At 40.3% G+C, this 18,726-nt stretch overlaps 1 protein-coding gene across 3 annotated transcripts; it reads left to right on the top strand.

Moving 5' to 3' along the window:
* The first annotated feature begins 720 nt into the window (after window positions 1-720).
* TDRKH (tudor and KH domain containing) lies at window positions 721-18,364 on the top strand. 3 transcript variants are annotated; one of them, XR_005010893.1, is made up of 15 exons: window positions 721-796; window positions 1,639-1,690; window positions 7,906-8,054; window positions 9,779-9,885; window positions 13,460-13,649; window positions 14,400-14,539; window positions 14,651-14,984; window positions 15,716-15,879; window positions 16,103-16,275; window positions 16,537-16,601; window positions 16,787-16,938; window positions 17,137-17,244; window positions 17,526-17,622; window positions 17,803-17,938; window positions 18,076-18,364. XR_005010893.1 is itself a non-coding variant. In XM_036767435.1 (15 exons), exons 3-14 carry the CDS (start codon window positions 7,907-7,909, stop codon window positions 17,856-17,858), a joined length of 1,734 nt encoding a protein of 577 aa, XP_036623330.1. In that variant the 5' UTR covers window positions 721-796; window positions 1,639-1,690; window position 7,906; the 3' UTR covers window positions 17,859-17,896; window positions 18,076-18,364. The 3 variants fall into 3 exon arrangements, 2 of the variants coding, with proteins under 2 accessions (XP_036623330.1, XP_036623331.1); XM_036767435.1 differs by having other exon boundaries at window positions 17,803-17,896; XM_036767436.1 differs by lacking the exons at window positions 721-796; window positions 1,639-1,690 and adding an exon at window positions 2,284-2,354 and having other exon boundaries at window positions 17,803-17,896.
* Window positions 18,365-18,726: the final 362 nt, after the last annotated feature.

Below are 18,726 nucleotides of genomic sequence, written 5' to 3' on the forward strand. Positions count from 1 at the left end.
GTTTCTTCCTCGGCCAAGGAGGAGGGACCCCAGTCTTTAGGTTTGCTCCCGCCTCTCCACGTGCTGCGACACTCTGCCTACGCGTCCCGAGGCTCCTAGATTGTGGTCACGACGTAGAGACCCTGTCACTACAAAAAAGGTTCTGACCACAATGTGTCTCTCCCGCGACTCATCGCAACTGCTCCCAGGCTAGGTGATAAGATACGACACGGTCAAAGTGCAGAGGACATCCCAATCGCGACTCTCCATCGCAACACCCTATCGCGACATGGCGGGGCACTTGTCTCTCCCGCTTCGGCCAAACTCCTACTAGTAGCCTTCCAGGCTAGCGGGACGCTGGGTTTTCTGCCAAAACCGAAGCCGCAGAGGTCTCGTTCAGTGATTGGCCAAACGGTACGCGGCTCGAGCTCCGTGAAGCCTCCGATTGGCTGTTTAATTCTCAGGCAGGTGCCGGTCCAATGGATGAGAGGGCTGTCCCTCCCTAGCTTGCGGCTCCTATTGGCAGTCGGGGAGGACCGACTTTGAAACTCATCCCCGTTATTGGGCACTCGCACGCGGCAGGTACGTGGCTCTCCCGAACCTCGCGGGGTGATTGGCTTGGGAAGAAAGTGGGGGTGGGGGGCCCCCCCGCAATGGAAGCGGATCCGCCGGAGAGGACGGTGACAGAGGATTGGCTGGGGTGGGTCACGTGGGCAGCCGCTGATTGGCTGAAGCGAGGACCGCAGCTCCCCTAGTCAGGGTGTGAGGAGACCGCGACTGGGGACCCGAGGGATCGACGGCTATTCTCAGAGGAGTGGTATAAGGCGGGGCCGGGGTCGGAAGAGGGAGTTTACAGCTGGGTCCGAGGGCGTGTGAGATGGAATGGAGTTAGAAAGAGCGAAGCGGCTGGAAAGAGGCCAAGAGTCTGAGGGCGGAGGGGATTGAGAGAGGGGGTTTGGAGAAGATGGAGGACCCGGGCCTTGTGGGGAGAGGGTTGAGGAGTCGAGTCCAGAACATTTATTAAGCACCTCCTTTGAGGAGGCGGAAAAAAGGAGGCTTGGGCGAGGGCGGGGAGGCAACGGGAAGGACAGGAGGAAGTGGGGGGTAAGGGCGTGGGGAAGGAGCCAGGATGGGGTGAGGCCTGAGGAAAGGGAGCCATGGGACCTCAGTTTGGGAGGGCCAGGGGAATTGGCAAGAAGGCCTGGGGACGAAGGGGGAGCTAAGAAGGGCTGAGGAGATGGAGGGGGAGGGGAAGGAGGAGGGAAAGAAAAAAGGGGTTGTGTGGGTAGGAAGGGGGGACGCTAAGGTTGAAGGTGGCATGGGAATAAAGAGAGGTTGGAGATAGGAAGGGTCTAAGAGGGTGGGAGTGGGGGTGGGGAGTAGGTAAGGATATACCTGAGTCTTTTTTTGTCTGTGTTAGTGCAAAAGTAGTCAGTAAGCCATAGCTATCTTAAGTACTGTTCTTATAGCCTCCTTAACTACAAAAAGCATCGACTGAAAACAAAAGACTCTTCCTTTAGTATAATTTAGGATTTAGCGATGCTGGAATAAGTCAGAGAGGCTATTTTTTAGTCTTCTCAGGGTTCCAATCTTAGAATCATAGGTTTAGAGCTAGAAGGGACCATAGAGTTTATCTGGTCTAAACCCCTAATTCTGCAGATGAGAAAACTGATCCCCAGAGAGGTTCAGTGATTTGCCCAAGATCACACAGGTAAGAAACCAAACTTTGAACCCAAGTCTTTCAACTTCAAAGCCAGCTACATTGCTTCATGTCTTATCAGTCCTGAGCTGTCTGAAAAAATCAGCCCCCTGGGGCGGAGAGGTGTAGTTGTGCCTTTCTTCAGGTTTTTTTTTCTTTTGCCCTTTTAATAGAAATTATCACTTGCTACCTAGTTTTTGCCTTTACTACTAAACTCATTTATTTGATTCCTCTCTGCCACCCTCCTAGTTCAGGTGGCATTATTTTGGAATTGACTGAACACTGACTTTGTTTTCAAAGCCTCAGTTTTTAGTCCCTGCCCCTTTCTTAAGTGAAGAGTTTGAGGTTTTTCTATTCAATTGGTTTTTACATGTAAAAGAAGACTGTAGACCTTTAGCCTCACGTGGATCTAAAAATGCTCTTATTGTCATGAGGAATACTAATTCTTGGTTTGTTAAAGCTCCCTTTAGAAGCAGTTATTTGGCTTTATTTCATTGACTTTTAAAAGGAAATTTGGTACAAAAATATATATTATCAACTTGTTTACAATGGAAACAGATGTTTTTACATATCAATTTAAGGTTTAAAAACATTTTCTTCACATCAGCTCTGTGAGTCAAGTATCCTCATGTTTTCTGTCTGCATCTGAGATTTCATCTGTGTTAAGCAGTTCCTGGTAAGGAAACACCTTTACTAACAGTGATTTGTAATTTAAAGTCTTAAGAAAGTTGCCTAGAGCACTGAAAGGTTAATTGACTTGTCCAGGGTCATACAGGTAGTATTTGGAACTCTATTCTTATGCCTCAGAAGGCTTCCCTTTATATACTAGACCACAATGCCTTTCTATTCCCTTTGTACAGATGAGGAAACAGACTCAAAAGAGGTAAGTGATTTGTCCAGGGTCACCCAGCTAGTGTCAAGAGTCAGTTTCCATCTGACTTGAAGGTTGGTGTTTTTTCCTTTAATTTTATTTTTCCACACTTCCCATATTCCAGGTAGGAAAGTTATGTGGAATACTGCAAAATATTTAATTGTGGGGGGTAAGAGGCAAATTTTCCCAATTTGAGTACTTTGAATTCTCAACTCTGACTTAGCTGTAGTGTGGATTCTTTTGTGCCTGCTCTTCCTTTTCAAGTACTGTATCATTTATCATTTCCTGAGTTGGGTTCACAGATCTCAAATGTTGCATTTTCAAAGGAGGATATGGGAGGGTATGATCATCCTTGAGCAGAATTAACTGCTTTGAGTTGGAATTGTATGCGTACTCTGTATTCTTGTATCTTTGTAGAATGGTCACAGATTCTGACATTCTCTCTTTTCCACATATTGCTCTCCCATTCCATTTTAAGTAATAAAATCAAGCAAGTATCTATTAATGTTAATTTATCTCCATTCCTTTTATTTTATCTTTCACTTTTAAACTTTTTATCCAGTGGTATTCATGACAGAGTATGTGTTTATCTAAATTATAAATTTAGCCTTCAATTTAGCAATAAACAAGATAGATACAGATATACTTCTATATCTAGAGAGAGAGAGATGATACATACATTTTCTGCCAAGAGGGCAACAAAACTTTAATTAGCCTAATTTTTTTGATTTTGTAGTTACTGAGATTATTTAAATTTAGTCTTTGGCATAGATGGGCTTGTCATATAAATCCATTTATATCAGCAAATGATGATACTTCCCAAATTGTGTCTTTGATCTGAGCAAGATTTAATGGTACCCTGCCCTTGGATTATTGGCTTTGTGGCTCTGATTTATAATCACTTCAGACCTTTGCCACATCCACCTTCCCTTGCTCAAATTGCTTTGAGTTCCTCAAGTTTGGAATGCATTGTTTCCAGATAGAACTAAAGACCAATGGAAATAAAACTATTTGCATTGCTGCAATCATGATCTTACTGAAAACAATGAGATTAGTTAGTATCTTATGTATTCTACCTTCTCTCTGTTTTGGAAGTGGAACATTTGGATTCTTAGGTGCTACTTCTTCCATGAAGGTTTCTGAGATCCCTCTCTCATTCCATTCTGATCTCTCTAACATGCTCATCATAGATTTACTTATGTCTTATAGCCTTTTATTAGATTATAAGATTCCTTCCTTATATGTAATAGATACTTAATTTTAATTGAGTGCTGAAGCCAAATTTAGCTTCTGTTTCCCTTTTCTTCATATACGTAGATGTGAATAGGAATTGAGAATACTTACCACCAAAAAGGGGTATTTGGAAGCTCAGATACTTTTCTGAAAATACTTCCTTGTGCTCTCAATTCAATTTTAAAAACACTTTCCAAGTATCCAGCTACGTGACCATCACCGTGCTATACATTGACAGTGGATATTACGTTACAAAAATGCCAAACCCCTTGTAGCTTAATTTCATTTTCGTACCCTGTGCACTATACCTGAGTATTAGGAATTTAGCTGTATACAGAACCTTTAGCTTTGGTACAGATGTTTTCTGATGAGAGGAGTACATTCTTTTCTGGACTGTCTGAGACAGCTGTAATTGACCCTTAGAACTGGCATGTCCTGCCTTAGTAGCTAGTATTTATTAAGCACGGTACTAAGCACTGGGAATACAAAGCAAGGCATAAAATAGTCCCTCCTCTCAAGAACTTCACAGTCTAATGGAGAAACAACATGCGAACCCAAACAAGATATATTGAGCATAGTAGCCAGTTATGTAAAAACCCACAATCATGAATTTTAGAATGCAACCAAAAGAGGACTGGCATTTAGATCAAACTGTTGCTAGGGTGCTGATTGAGCTAGTGCATGTACATATGGTAGATTGCTTGCCTTATAATTTAGAGTTGGAAGCAGAGGAGATGGAGGAATAATAGCTCAAATGGAAAATATAGCATTTGTTATTTAAAGTTCATATAGTTTAAAGTACAAAACTACGAAAGAAATCTCAGTATATACTGTTGTTCCAAGCTACTGCTTTGACTAAGCATATCTATGGATAAACTGAATCACTATTATATACATCAATCTAGTAAAGTAACTTTAGGCTTTGTAGAGACTATGGAAAAACTTACAAAGTACTCTTAAGAAAAATAACATAAGCCTAATGTAAATAATAATATTTACACTATATAAGTGACTGATGTAGATGTATTGAGACATGTTCAAAAAAACTTTTCTCTCTTAGGAAGGAGCCTTTTTTTCCCTTTAGTTTCTCCAAAGCTTGTTATTTAAATAAGGCCTCAAAATTAAAATCAGGTAACACTTTATGTTTTAAAAGCCTACCTGACTTCACTGGGAGGGATCTGAAAAGTTTTCTATCTTCAAAGAAAAACTGACCTTTATACACAGTAATTTGAGACAAATTTTGTAATTGTAAAATTATATACACACAAACCTCAATCCAGTTAGGGTCTCCTTGCCAAAGACAATTTACCAGAAACTCCTTGGATCCTACAAGCTAAGAGTGGGCTTGCACATTTACTATATGAAAAAGCTGCAAGCTCAGTAGACAGTACTAAAGGTTTGGGACATTTTTTGGTGGGGAGGGAGGAGTGGGAGCCAGGCTGGGCAAGAGTGTATAATGTTATTGTTAAAAGCTTTATGAACACACTACAGTTTTACAAACTCTTCAGTGAATTGCCAAAAATATGGAAGCCTGCATGTAATTTTAAACTAAGGCTTATTCCAAAGAGCAAAAGTGGGAAACATGTAATTGTAGAATCATACATCTGGAGCTGAAAGGGAAATTATAAGTCAGGTAGGTAGTCCAGCCCCTTCATTTTATAGATCAGAAAGCTGAGACCTAGACTGGCCTAAGGTCACTTACGCAAAACTGGATTTAGGACTTGAATCCAGGTCCTGCAACTCCAACTCAAATGCTTTGTCTGGTTTTCCAGATTTAATTCCATCGTCTTAGTTGTTGCAGTGGCAGTACTGCTGCTCTTGCATCTGAAATAGGAATTCTCCGATATTCTCTTTCAGAGAAGAGCACACTTAAAACTGACATTTTGTTTCAGAGCAGACTGTTTTCATCCATATTTCTAGCATCACTAGAACCAAACCAGATTTCTTTTTCCAGTAATCATTTAAATTGCATTTTTGTGCCAGTAGTCATATGAACTAAAGGGTTTTCTTCCAATATCTGAGCAAACCCAATGGGAAAGCACCTTTTGATTTACTGGTAATAGTAAAGCACAAATTGCAGTTTGCAGCCTCACAAAGCTGCCTGAATTTGTAGAAGGCTTTTCAGTTGACTAATTGATTTGGATTGTCTTTGACTATTCAAGTTAATGGAACAACCTTGAATATAATCTTCCTAACACAGAAACGTGAAGCTACATTACATGTAAAGCCTCTTCCCTCTCTCCTTTTTACCACCTGTCCAAAAACCCAAAAAAGTACAGCTTTTTTTTTTAAGGCTCTTTTATTTTTGTGAATACATGATCAACAAAAGGGAATAATAAGATCATCCTGAGGAAATAAATCTGATTGTAAAAGACTTTAAATGCTAAAGAGAAGAGTTTGTATTTTAATCCAAAGGCAGTAAAGAGCCACTGAAGCTTCTTGAGCTGGGGAGCTTGGTCATTCCTGTGCTTTAGGACTGTCACTGTGGTAGCTGTGCGGAGGATGGATAAGAGAGGGGAGAGCCTAGAGTCAGGGACACCAGTTGGGTGCTGTAGCAGTAGTCCAGGTGAGAAGTGATGAGAGGCTGAACTAGAGTGGTTGAAGCGTAAAGAGAGGGAGACAGATAGGAGAGGTGTTCTGGAGTTAGAATCAACCAGACTTGTCAACTTAATGGATGTGGGGTGAAAAAAGGGAGGGAACAGGCATTTTTATATAGCACCTATTATGTGCCAGGCCCTGTTCGAAGCATTTCACAAATATTATCTCATTTGATCCTCAAAACAAACCTGGGAGGTAGATGCTATTATTCCCATTTTATACTTGGGGAGAACTGAGGCTGACAGAGGTCAAGTGATTTGTGTTCATTGCCACACACCTAATAAGTGCCTGAGCCAATATTTGAACTCAGATCTTCCAGACTCTAGGCCCAGCTCTCTACCGCGTTGTACCACCAGCTGCCACTAAAAAGAGGGAATACTCCATTGTGATTCTGAGACTGCAAAGATGAGTAACTGGAAGAGTGGTGTTTTTGATAGAAATAGGGAAGTTGGGAAGCCTAGGTTTGGGAGGAAAGATGACTTTTAGGTAGCAGTGTCCAGTTGGAAACATTTGTTTGGGAATTATCTGCAGAGAGGTGATAGTTGAAATGGTGGGAACGAAGGGAATCACCGAGAGAGTGTAGAGAGACAGATGAGAAGGGAGCCCAGGACAGAGCCCCAAGGTATACCCACACATAAGGGCTAGGATGTAGATGATGTTGCCATGGAACTGAGAGGAATTAGTTAAGCGGGTAGGAGAAAAACCCCTCAGGGAGAGAATAACCAGGACCTGGAAGTAGTAGGTAATTTCAAATACTACGTAGATGTCCAGAAGGATAATGGTTGAGAAAAAGGCCATTTGATTTAATGACTAGAGAGATTGTGACCTTGGAGAGAACAGTTTTAGTTGAGTGGTAAGGTCAGAAGCCCCGTACTGAACTTGGCAATCCAGTCCATTCTGTATAGTGTTGCAGAGCAATTTTCCTAAACCATGGCACAGTTGGAAAAGCCATGGACTTGGAGCTAAGACTGAGTTTGAATCCCATCTCAGACACTTAACCAATTGCATGATCCAGAGCAAGTCATTTAATCTTTCTTAGTTTCAGTTTCTTCCTTTACAAAATAAGGATATCTACATATTGCACCTAACTCAGAGTTGTGAAGGTCAAATGAGAATCATCTGTAGATGTAAAACACTTTGCAAACTTCGTGAATATTGTTGTTATCCTGATATTCTCTTATTCAATAACCTTTTATTGGTTCACTGCTGCTGCAAATTAAACTCCTTAGCATGACTTTCAAAGTCCTCCATAATCTGATCCCATCCTCCTTTAACTCCTGGTACTTTTGTTTCTGTCATCTAAACTCCAGCTAAGCTGGTTTGTCCATTGTTTTTAAATCTCATGAGTTTGAATGTGTATTTTTAGGCAGGAAAAAAAGAAAAACAAGTTTCTTTTTCCTTGTTGCTTGTCCAATGAGTCAGGTTTCTCACCTTGGAGTTGGTACTTGGAATTTGAGCAAAAGTGTTGCTACCCACACATGAGTTTTGGTTGAAAGCTCCCTTTGTTTCCCTTCACACGCTTCAGAATGCAGGTTAGAACTCCAGAGAAAATGTCCACCGAATGGTCTTCTTGGACAAACCTGTCAACCATTCAGAAAATAGCACTGGGCCTTGGAATTCCAGCCAGCCTGACTGTTGCTTATATCCTCTACCGAAGGTATAGAGAAAGCCGAGGTATGTGTTTTTGGGTATATGTATATAGATGATGGAAAGTTTTTAGAAACTGATGTACTTCATTAACCTAAAGTAAAATAAATATTTCAGACATAATAATTTATTGTGTTACAACTAGAACGTAAGGGGTCTTTGCCAACTAGCTGCACTTCAAGTAGCACAGAGACACTGTTGCTTTTTGTTACCACAACTCTGCTACTAGTAGCTAGTCTGTAGACTGCGATGCCAATTTATCTGTCCTTTTCTAAGAGCTCTATTGATCTAAGTAAGGAACCAGCATTAAAATTGTAGTGGGTTCTTTTTTTAAAGTAAGTTTTTATTGATACCTTATTTTTTCACATCATCATAATTTCCCCCAGTATGCCTCCCTGCCCCAGCGAGCTAGCCCATACAACTAAGGTTATTTTTTAAGACAAAACCCGGCATAACTGCGCAATACATTGAAATACAATACTTCTGAACCTCCCCTCTCTTCTTTCAGGTATGTTTGTTCTTTGTAATTTTGCAGCATTCACTTTTGAATATTTTTTTGGTCGTTCTTTCCATTTATATTGTTGTCTTTGGGTATATTGTTTTCTTGGCTCTGCTTACTTCATTCTGCATCAGCTCATATAGATCTTTCCATGCTTTTCTATATTCACACTTAATTTCTTATAGCACAGTAATGTTCCATTACATTCATATATTACAATTTGTTCAGCCATTCCCCAGATAACGTGTATGTACTTTGTTTTGAATTCTTCGCTACAACAAAAAAAAATGCTACTATAAATATTTTGGTGTATGTGGGGACTTATTATCAGTGACCTCCTTGGGGTATAAGCCTAGGACTAAAATCTCTGGGTCAAAGGGTATGGACATTTTTAGTCACTTTATTTGCATACTCCTAAATTGTTTTCTAAAACAGTTGTATTGATTCACAGCTCTACCAGTAATGTACTAGGGTGCCTATCTTCCCACAACCCCTTCAAGATTAAGTATTCCCGTCTTTTTTCATCTTTGCCAGTATACTGGATAGATGATAAAAGCTCTTGGTTGTTTTGATTTTTCTCTCTCTTATTATTAGTGATTTGGAGCATTCTTCTTTGTGACTGTTAATAATTTGCAATTTTTCTTTTGAGATATGTTTGTTTATATCCTTGGACCACTTATTTTTTGGGAAATAGCTTTTGTTCGTTCATATGTTCATGTAAATATAATTGCCCCATTCTTTTTATATGTACCTTCCTATTTAGCCTTGAGGAGACGTCAGTCTCTTTTCATTCACCCCCACCCCCCACTGATGGGCTGTGTTTCAGTGTTTAAATGGATTGTAAAAATTTAATGCGATAAACTCTGAATCTAAACAGAAAAACCAGGTAAGTGTGGACTCCTTCTAAGTCACCGTCTTCTAGGATCCTCTTCTAGTAACACTGAAGACAGTTTGGAATTGGAAGCCCCTCTGAGGTTCGGCACACCTTCCTTGTAGGACTAGGGAGCTTTTCCTCCTTTGGCATCTGTGAAACAACATTCCACAGAGCAATCTTGTCTGCCAGTCATATCTTCTATAATCTTTAAGTTCCCATTCAGAAAGCACCTTCGTTTGTTGCTATTATTGGGTTTCTTTACCCATTTTCTCCCTTTGTTCCTCTTGTTTTTGACAGGTGTTTGGGGGCAGAAGTCAGGGATCAGGGAGTATTATGTTAGTCTTTGTCATTAGGACTTATCTTATGGTCATTTTATAGAAGAACGGCTGACATTCGTTGGGGAAGATGATATTGAGGTGGAGATGCGGGTCCCCCAAGAGGCTGTGAAGCTGATTATTGGCCGGCAAGGAGCTAATATTAAACAAGTAAGAATAGGTTGGGTCTTGTGGGTATTTTATGTTTGTGGATTTTACCCTCTCCCTTCAAACACCACATGCACATACATAAAATAAGTTGCCTTAAGAGTAAAGCACCTTTGGTGAGCTAAATTGCTCCCCTTAGATGACAGATGACTTTCATTCTAACCATTATTTCACTGTATAAGGCTCTTATGTTCAAGAAATTGACTACTCAATTACTCAGAAATTTACTTTGTAGATAATTTACCATAAATATTAAGTTATTGACTGGATGATTTTCCCTGCTACCCAGCATATATCTACGTCACCTTCCTCTTTTGTCAATTAGAAAATTGAAAAAGCAACATACCATCTCCCTAATCCAAGTAATAATTAGGAAAATAAAATTGCTTCCCAAATGGGGGTGGGGAGTCTGAGGAAGATTTCATTTTTATTTCCAATTACATGTAAAAAAATTTTTATAGTTATTTTATTTTTAATTTTGAGTTCCAAATTCTTTCTCCCCCCTCATTGAGAAAGCCAGCAATTTGATATGGTTTATACATATACATATACATTTCCATCATAGTAATATTGTGAAAGAAAACAGAGACATGTCACCCCCCCCCAAAAGAAAGAATTATTTTGAAATTTTTGGGAAATGTATGCATTCAGACTTGATCAGTTCTTTCTCAGTAAGTGGATAGCCTTTTTCATCATCAGTCCTTTAGAATTGTCTTATCATTGTATTGCTGAGAAAAGCTTAAGTCATTCACAGGTGATCATCATACAATCATCGTGTTTCTGTGTACAGTGTTCTCCTGGCTCTGCTCACTTCACTTTGCATCAGTTCATTTAAGTCTTTCCAGTTTTTTCTGAAAGCATCCTGCTCATCATTTCTTACAGCACAATAGTATTCCATCACAATCATATACCTCAACTTATTCAGCCATTTTTCGGTTGATGGGAATCCCCTCAATGTCTAGTTCTTTGCCACCACAAAAAGAATTACTATAAATTTTTGTGCATTTAGGTTCTTTTTTTTTTTAATCTCTTTGGGATACAGACCTAGTAGTGGTACTGCTGGGTCAAAGGGTATGCAAAGCATGGCCTTTTGGGTATGATTCCAAATTGTTCTCCATAATGGTTGGATTAGTTCACAACTCCACCAACAGTGCTTTAGTGTCCCAATTTTCCCACATCCCCTCCAACATTTATCATTTTCCTTTTCTGTCATATTAGCCAATCTGATAGGTGTGAGTTGGTACCTCAGATTTGTTTCAGTTTGCATTTCTTTATCAGTAGTGATTTGGAGCATTTTTTTAATACGACTACAAATAGCTATGATTTCTTTATCTGAAAACTGCCAATTTATGTCCTCTGACCATTTATCAATTGAGGAATGACTTGTAATTCTTATAAATTTGACTCAGTTCTCCATATATTTGAGAAATGAGGCTTATAGCAGAGAAACTTACTGTTAATTTTTCCCCCAGTTTTTTGCCTTCCTTCTAATCTTGGCTGCATTGGTTTTGTTTCTGCAAAACCTTTTTTTTTTTAATTTAATGTAATCAAAATTATCCATTTTATATCTTATAATGTTCTCTGTCTCTTGTGTGGTCATAAATTCTTCCCTTATCTGCAGATCTGACAGAAAAACTATGCTCCCCTAATTTACTTATGGTTATCACCTTTTATGTCTAAATCATGGGCCCATTTTGACCTTAACTTTGTATATGGTGTGAGATGTTGGTCTATACCTAGTTTCTGCCAAAAAGCTTTCCAGTTTTCCCAGAAATTTTTGTCAAATAGTGAGTTCTTGTCCCAAAAGCTTGGCTGTTTAGGTTTATCAAACTCTAGATTACTGTGGTCTTTAACTACTGTGTGTTGTGTACCTAATCTATTCCACTGATCTACCAGTCTGATTTCTTAGCCAGTACCAGATTGAGATCTGATACAGCTAAGCTACCTTCCTTCACATTTTTTCCATTGATTCCCTCGGTATTCATGACCTTTTCTTCTTCCAGATAAATTTTGTATTCTTTTTTTCTAGCTCTATAAAATAATTTTTTGGTACCTTGGTATGGCACTGAATAAATTAGTTTTGGTAGAATTGCCATTTTTATTATATTAGGCTTAGCCTGTCCGTGAGAAATTAGTGTGTTTCCAGTTGTTAAGATCTGATTTATTTGTGTGAAAAGTATTTTGTAATTGTAATTCCTAGGTTTTTCTTGTCAGGTAGACTTATCATCTACAGTTATTTTAAATGGAATTTTTCTTTCTATCTCTTGCTGCTAGACTTTGTTGGTTATATATAGAAATGCTGATGATTGATGTGGGTTTATTTTATATCCTTCAACTTTGCTAAAGTTCTATATTATTATTAATTATTTCAACTAGTTTTTAGTTGATTCTCTGGGATGCCTTTGTATCATTTGCAAAGAGCAATAATTTTGGTTTCTCATTGCCTATTCTAATTCTTTCCATTTCTTTTTCTTCTCTTATTGCTATAGCTGTAATTTCTATTATAATATTGAATAATCGTGATGATAATGAACATCCTTTCTTCACCCCTGATCTTATAGAAGCTTATCTCCATTACAGATAAAGCTTGCTGATAGTTTTAGTTAGATACTACTTAATCATTTTAGAAAGGTTTCATGGAATTGATTTGTGACAAGAATAATGTACCATTTTCCAGCTGACAAATGGTCAGGGGATATGAAATTTTCAGAAGAAGAAATCCAAGCTAAAAATAACCATATGAAAAAAATGCTGTAAAACTCTAATAATTAGAGAAATACACATTAAAATTACTCTGAGGTTTTACTTTCATACCTGTCAGATTGACAAAGTTGATAAAAAGGAAAACAACAGATGCTGGAGGGATCCTGGGGTAAACAGGAAAATTAATGTACTGTTGGTAGAACTGTGAACTGATCTAACCTGGTTGAAAAGCAATTCGGAAATATCCCCAAAAACTTTTAAACCGTGTATATCCTTTGACCCGGTGTATACCATTTAGATCTATATCCGAAAGAGAACTAAGAGAGGAATTTTGTGGGGGCCAGGGGAAATGGAATGTAGACCTGAAAATAAAATAAAATGGACTTTTTTTAAAAATCTGCTTGAAGGTTAAAAAAAGTATTACAAACCTGAATAATTTTTTAAAAGTTGACTGCTTTTTAAATTGTTCTTTGCCATTACTCATTGCCTGTCAGTGCAAGTAAAGCAAGGATTAATTGGCTTTCCAGTTAGGAGATGGATCAGGGAGTTGGCTAGATAGCCCTTGTCTCTCCCTTACATCTTCCTAACCCATAGTTCAGATTGAAGAACCAGTAACCAGCTCTCATGAGGCCAATAAAAATAAATTTTTTTCAATTAACCAATATAGTTTTTTTTTCTCTTCTTCCCATGCCCTATTTTAAAAAAAGAAAAGAAAAACCAAAGCCCTTGTAACAAATATGCATAGTCAAGCAAAACAAATTCCCACTTTGGCCATGTCCACACAAGGTATCCATGAGGTCTCTTCCTAAGCCCTACCACATACATAGATGTGCACACTTGCCCTCTCTTCGTTCTTCCCCTGTCCTCTCTGCAGTTGAGGAAACAGACTGGTGCTCGTATTGATGTGGACACAGAAGATGTAGGTGAGGAGCGGGTGCTGCTCATCAGTGGCTTTCCTGTCCAGGTTTGCAAAGCCAAAGCAGCAATCCACCAGATCCTGACAGAGAACACCCCAGTGTATGAACAGCTTTCAGTACCTCAGAGATCTGTGGGCAGAATTATAGGTACTGTTGTCTCACTCTAATGCTTCCTCCTTTCTGTATTTTGCATCTTCATATCATCTTAAGTGTTTTTCTTGGTCAGTATCCTCTCCATAAGGGGAGATATCCAAAAGATGTTGATAGTAGACAGTTTTACTCAATTTATCTCAAACATGATCCCAAAATATCTATTTTAGATTCTAAAAAGATTTAGAGAAATTCATGGGTGGTAGATTCACAAAGGATTAAAGAAAAGGTAAGATTTATGATAAGCTAATTTTCCATACACCTCATAACTCCTCTTTTTAAGTAGACAGGGCTGGTACTATCCCTGGGTTACAGACGACATCTCCAGGGTCATAAAGTTATGAGTGCCCCACAGCAGGAACTAGAACCCAGTTCTTCTCATTAACTTGTTTAGTGCTGTTTCTACTATCTCACTCTAGTAGAATATTCTGGTTTATTTTAGGACTGAAGAGTGTAGCCTCCCTGGATGGTTTAGGAAAACAGAGATATTTGGAGTAAAGGAATTGAGTACCTAAAGTTTTTAAATTAAAAGAAAAAAATTAAACATTCCTTACCTGGAGGTTACATTGGCAGGAAAGATTTTGGGAACTATTAATTCTATAACTTTTAGTATTCAAACATTTATTAAGAACCTGGTGCTTGGCTTAGTTTGGAAATGAAAATTTATTCTTACTTCCACTGATTTTTCTAGTTGCTGCAAAGTATAAGGAGATAAGCATAGGAATTTGTATATGTATCTTTCTGCAGGGAGAGGTGGAGAAACCATTCGTGCCATCTGCAAGAGCTCTGGGGCCAAAATCACCTGTGACAAGGAATCAGAAGGGACATTGCTACTAACACGACTCATAAAGATCTCAGGAACACAGAAGGAAGTGGCAGCAGCCAAGGTGGGTATTGAGTGGAGCTGGGTATATATGTATCTGAATAAGAGCCCCTTCCTTCTTATCCTTATGACTTGAGCACCTTAGCTGATTATTCCCTCTCTTTTTTCTGGAAAGCATCTTATCCTAGAAAAAGTTTCAGAAGATGAAGAGCTTCGGAAGAGGATTGCTCATTCAGCAGAATCCAGAGTACAGCGCAAGCAGCCCATCAGTGTCAAGAGAGAAGAAGTGGCAGGGCCTGGGGGAGCTGGGGAACCAGCCTTTCCTAAGGACATGAGCACCAGCAAGAAGCTGGTCCCTCCATTGGCTACCACTCCTAGCCAAGGAGGAGGAGATACAGCTGGGCCGAGACCAGAGTGGGTAGAACATTCCCACAAAAAAATACTTAGTGACAACAGCTGCCAGGAGGATGTGGGAGTCCAGGCCAGTCCAGAGATGCCAAAGTTTGAAAGTATGTTATCTCCAATGACAACTTGATTATCCATGCTAACCAATGGGGAAAGACTCATATGAATAATTGCAAGTTACAGATAACCAAAAGGATTTTGTATTTGTCTTGGAAATGAATTATGAGTCTTTGAAATTAGCAAATTGTTAAGCTAATAATATTTGCTCATAAAACACTTGTGATTCATCATGAGATGTGATTACAAAGGAATGAAACTGTTTTTCTTACATGGTTTGTGGAATCAGTCTTGTTACTTTGTAGTCATATATAATCTTTACAACATCCCTACAAAGGAAGGTCCCAGGGTCTAGAAGCTTTTTCTTCCATGAGTCAGAGTTGTGGGAGAGAGTGGTAAATGGGGAAACCTGGGTCCATGGAGAGAATGTGAGTCCAGGGTAGACACTAGGATACAAATCTCTTCCTACCTAGTGCCTTGCTTGCTCAGTCTTAAGTCACTTCCATCCTGTGAGAGTTGTAACAATCTCCAAAGGGGACCAACATCTGAAGGGATGTAAAATGTGACTGGGGATCTGAATTATGTCATGGCTGTGGTTTTATAATGAGAAAAGAACAAAAGAAGTATAAGAATCCTCATTCTCTCTTCAGTGAATTATTATTTTGTTCTTGAGTATTTTGAAAGCTGAAAGCTACCACTTCCTTAGCCCTATTCTCTCATCTACTAGCCAGGGATGGTTTTGTCATAGCCACCAACCTCAACCCCACATTGTGTTTAGTCCCCAGCCCTGACTTCAGTTTCCATGCTGACGAGTATCTAGAAGTCTATGTGTCTGCCTCTGAAAACCCCAACCATTTCTGGATCCAGATTATTGGCTCCCGCAGCTTACAGCTGGACAAGCTGGTCAACGAGATGACCCAATACTATGAGAACAGTCAGTCAGTGAGTTGCCATATGGACCGGGGTTGGTGGGGATAAGTAGGGCTTGAGGGAAAGGAGTATTTCCCACCTTTCCCTTTCTGTGTGTTTTCTTCTTTTCCCTTTGGGAACCAGTTTTCTATGGTTCCTATGATCCTTTGCTCTCTTCTCTCACCTTTTCTTGTCTGACCCATCTATTTGTCATTTCTGCCCTCCCCCCTTCCCTACCTCCAACTTGGACATGTAGCCTGAAGACCTGACCGTGCACGTGGGTGACATTGTAGCAGCACCTTTACCTACAGATGGACCCTGGTATCGGGCCCGGGTCCTGGGTACCCTCGAGAACGGGAACCTGGATCTCTACTTTGTTGACTTTGGAGACAATGGGGAGAGCCCGCTCAAGGACTTGAGAGCTATCAGGTCAGTACAGAGTCATTCATGTTTGGATGTGTAGTGAGAGGCCAGATTCAAATCTTAATTCCAATTAACTCATCCCTGTCGGTTGGAGAGGTTCTGGAGAGCTCATTAATTAGGAGATTTGGAATAGAAGCAATTTTAAGAATAGATTAGATTTGCCCATACGTTTTGTGTAGTCTAAAAACAGGGAGACTAGATAGGTGACTTTTATGACTTGTCATAGGAGTCTTAACTACAGTTCTCTATTTTTTTCTTTTACTTCAGGAGTGACTTCCTAAGCCTCCCATTCCAAGCAATAGAATGTAGTCTAGCAAGGATTGTTCCCTCAGGTAAGTTAGTCATGTGATTTGGTCTCAGGGTAGAATGAGTCTTGCATAGCACATTGAAAAAATTCTTATTTTCTCTGGCTACTTAACAGAACTTCCAGGAACTCAGACCACTTCTGTAAAAAAGATAGGCAGTCTCCTGATTTTATTCCAATTCTCAGCACTAACTCCCTTGCTTGTTTCACCAGGTGAGCAGTGGGAAGAAGAAGCCCTAGATGAGTTTGACCGCCTCACTCATTGTGCAGAGTGGAAGCCTCTGGTAGCCAAGATCTCCAGCTATGTGCAAACAGGGATTTCTACTTGGCCAGAAATCCACCTTTATGACACAAGCAATGGACAGGTGAGGCCTAGAGGATCATTGGATTATCTTGGTGAGGTACCCTATTCCTCAGTACCCTATTCCTTTGGTCTTTAGATTTTTGGGGTTACTCCTCATTTCCCCAAATTCTTCATCCTCACCTTTCTCCCCTATTTTCATGAGTAGCATAGGAAAAAAATCATCATCTTTCTTAATCCCTTTCTGTTTTTCCTCCTCCAGAATCTTGATATTGGGCTAGAACTAGTGCGCCAGGGCTATGCAGTTGAACTCCCCCAAGACGTGGGAGAAGGAGATGCCGCTGTCCCTGAGATGCTGCAGGATATATTGGTGGGTGAGCTCCTGTGGTGGTATAGGGTGGTGCCCCTGGGGGAGCCCAGGTCACAGCCTGTCATTCTGCGCTAGGCTCCTGGTGGTGGAGAGGGCCTTCCTTGGGGCTGAAACGGCTTCACCAGCTGACAAAAGGTTTTCAGTTTACTCTCTAGAGCCAAACTTAGCTGCTGCTTCCATAGATTTCTGTAGATCAGATTTAACATTGTAGGGGCAGTGATGTGTTTGCTTCTCCCTCGCCTCATTTACTAACACTGTCATTTCCTCTGTTACTCCCTCAGGCCACAGAGACAGATGCCTCTCTAGACAGCCTGTTGTCTGAGGCCAAGAAGAGCCCTGGAGAGACACCACACACACTCTCATGCCTCAGCTTATCAGGTGACCAATATTTCCTACCCTACCTCCTCTTTGGTTGCTGCTTTCCTCCTTCTCTCTGATCCAGACTGGGAGATTGAATTAGAAAAGTTGAATGAGGTCCTCATTCTGCCCACCCCTGTATTTTGGAAACAGCCTGCTAAAATTAGGTGTTGTCTAATTTCCCCTTCTGTCTTTGCTTAGAAGCTGCCTCAGTTTCTGGTGATGATGGTGTCCTTGCAGAAGACGACTTGCTCTGATGTCTGTGCTCTGGCTGGCTCAGCCATCTGCCTGCTGTGTGAGTGGGGCTCTGATTTGTGTCTTAAGGAGCAGGAAAACGGTGAGGGGTGAGGATGGGGAACTACTGCATTCTCTCTTCCTTCTCCCTGATCCTAATGTTCCTTTTCTGTGGCTGTTATTCTCTAAGCTTGACTTGCTCCGATTTATTGACACTTTCTCATTTGTGTCCATGCTTAGGAAGTGGCAAAGTATGGCATGGGAGCCTATGACTGGAGAGAGACTCGAATTCCACAGAAGATACCCCACATTTCCTCCTTTGTGGACTGCCTATTAATAGGCCTGCTGTGAACCAAATACAGCTTCTACTAGCAGAATGAAGAACTTTTCAGAAAAAGACTATATATGTGTGTGCGTGTGTATGTGGCTTATCAGATGCTGCCTTAGAAGGGCTTCCCTTAGCACTGCCCACAACCACTTTACCACTCTGCTGGGTGTTTGGTTGGAACTGGGATGGAAAACGTTGATTAGGGTTCTGCTAGTTGAGAATAGAGATCATTCAGAAGTCTGCTTCATTTTATGAGATGACTTACTAGGAAAATTCTTAAGTTGTAAATTGGGGAAATTCTGAGCCTCCACCAGCTCACAGGGTCTTTACAACTGTGGAGGAAGAGGTAGGGTGTAAAGTTAACAGGTTGAATTAAATAGCCCAAGGAAATGGACAGGTCATGCTCCCTGCCAGCTTCAGGTGATGCCGTTATTAGCAGTTTCCCTTTTGAACCTAGACTGTGGTGCAAGTAGGAAAACAGTGCTCAGGAACATGTTAAAAGATGCCATGCTTTAGAGGTAGATGCAATGCCTACTATACGTATGCACATAAGTATGTATGTA

This window comes from Trichosurus vulpecula, chromosome 7 (assembly GCF_011100635.1).
Source record: "Trichosurus vulpecula isolate mTriVul1 chromosome 7, mTriVul1.pri, whole genome shotgun sequence".
NCBI classification, from domain to species: Eukaryota; Metazoa; Chordata; class Mammalia; order Diprotodontia; family Phalangeridae; genus Trichosurus; species Trichosurus vulpecula.

Bases quoted from the DNA above. Each gene is read 5' to 3' on its own strand.
- TDRKH (XM_036767435.1), top strand. From the start codon at position 7,907: ATGCAGGTTAGAACTCCAGAGAAAATGTCCACCGAATGGTCTTCTTGG. The intron at 13,650-14,399 runs GTACTGTTGTCT...ATCTTTCTGCAG, and splicing joins ATCTGTGGGCAGAATTATAG to GGAGAGGTGGAGAAACCATT. The intron at 16,276-16,536 runs GTCAGTACAGAG...CTTTTACTTCAG, and splicing joins AAGGACTTGAGAGCTATCAG to GAGTGACTTCCTAAGCCTCC.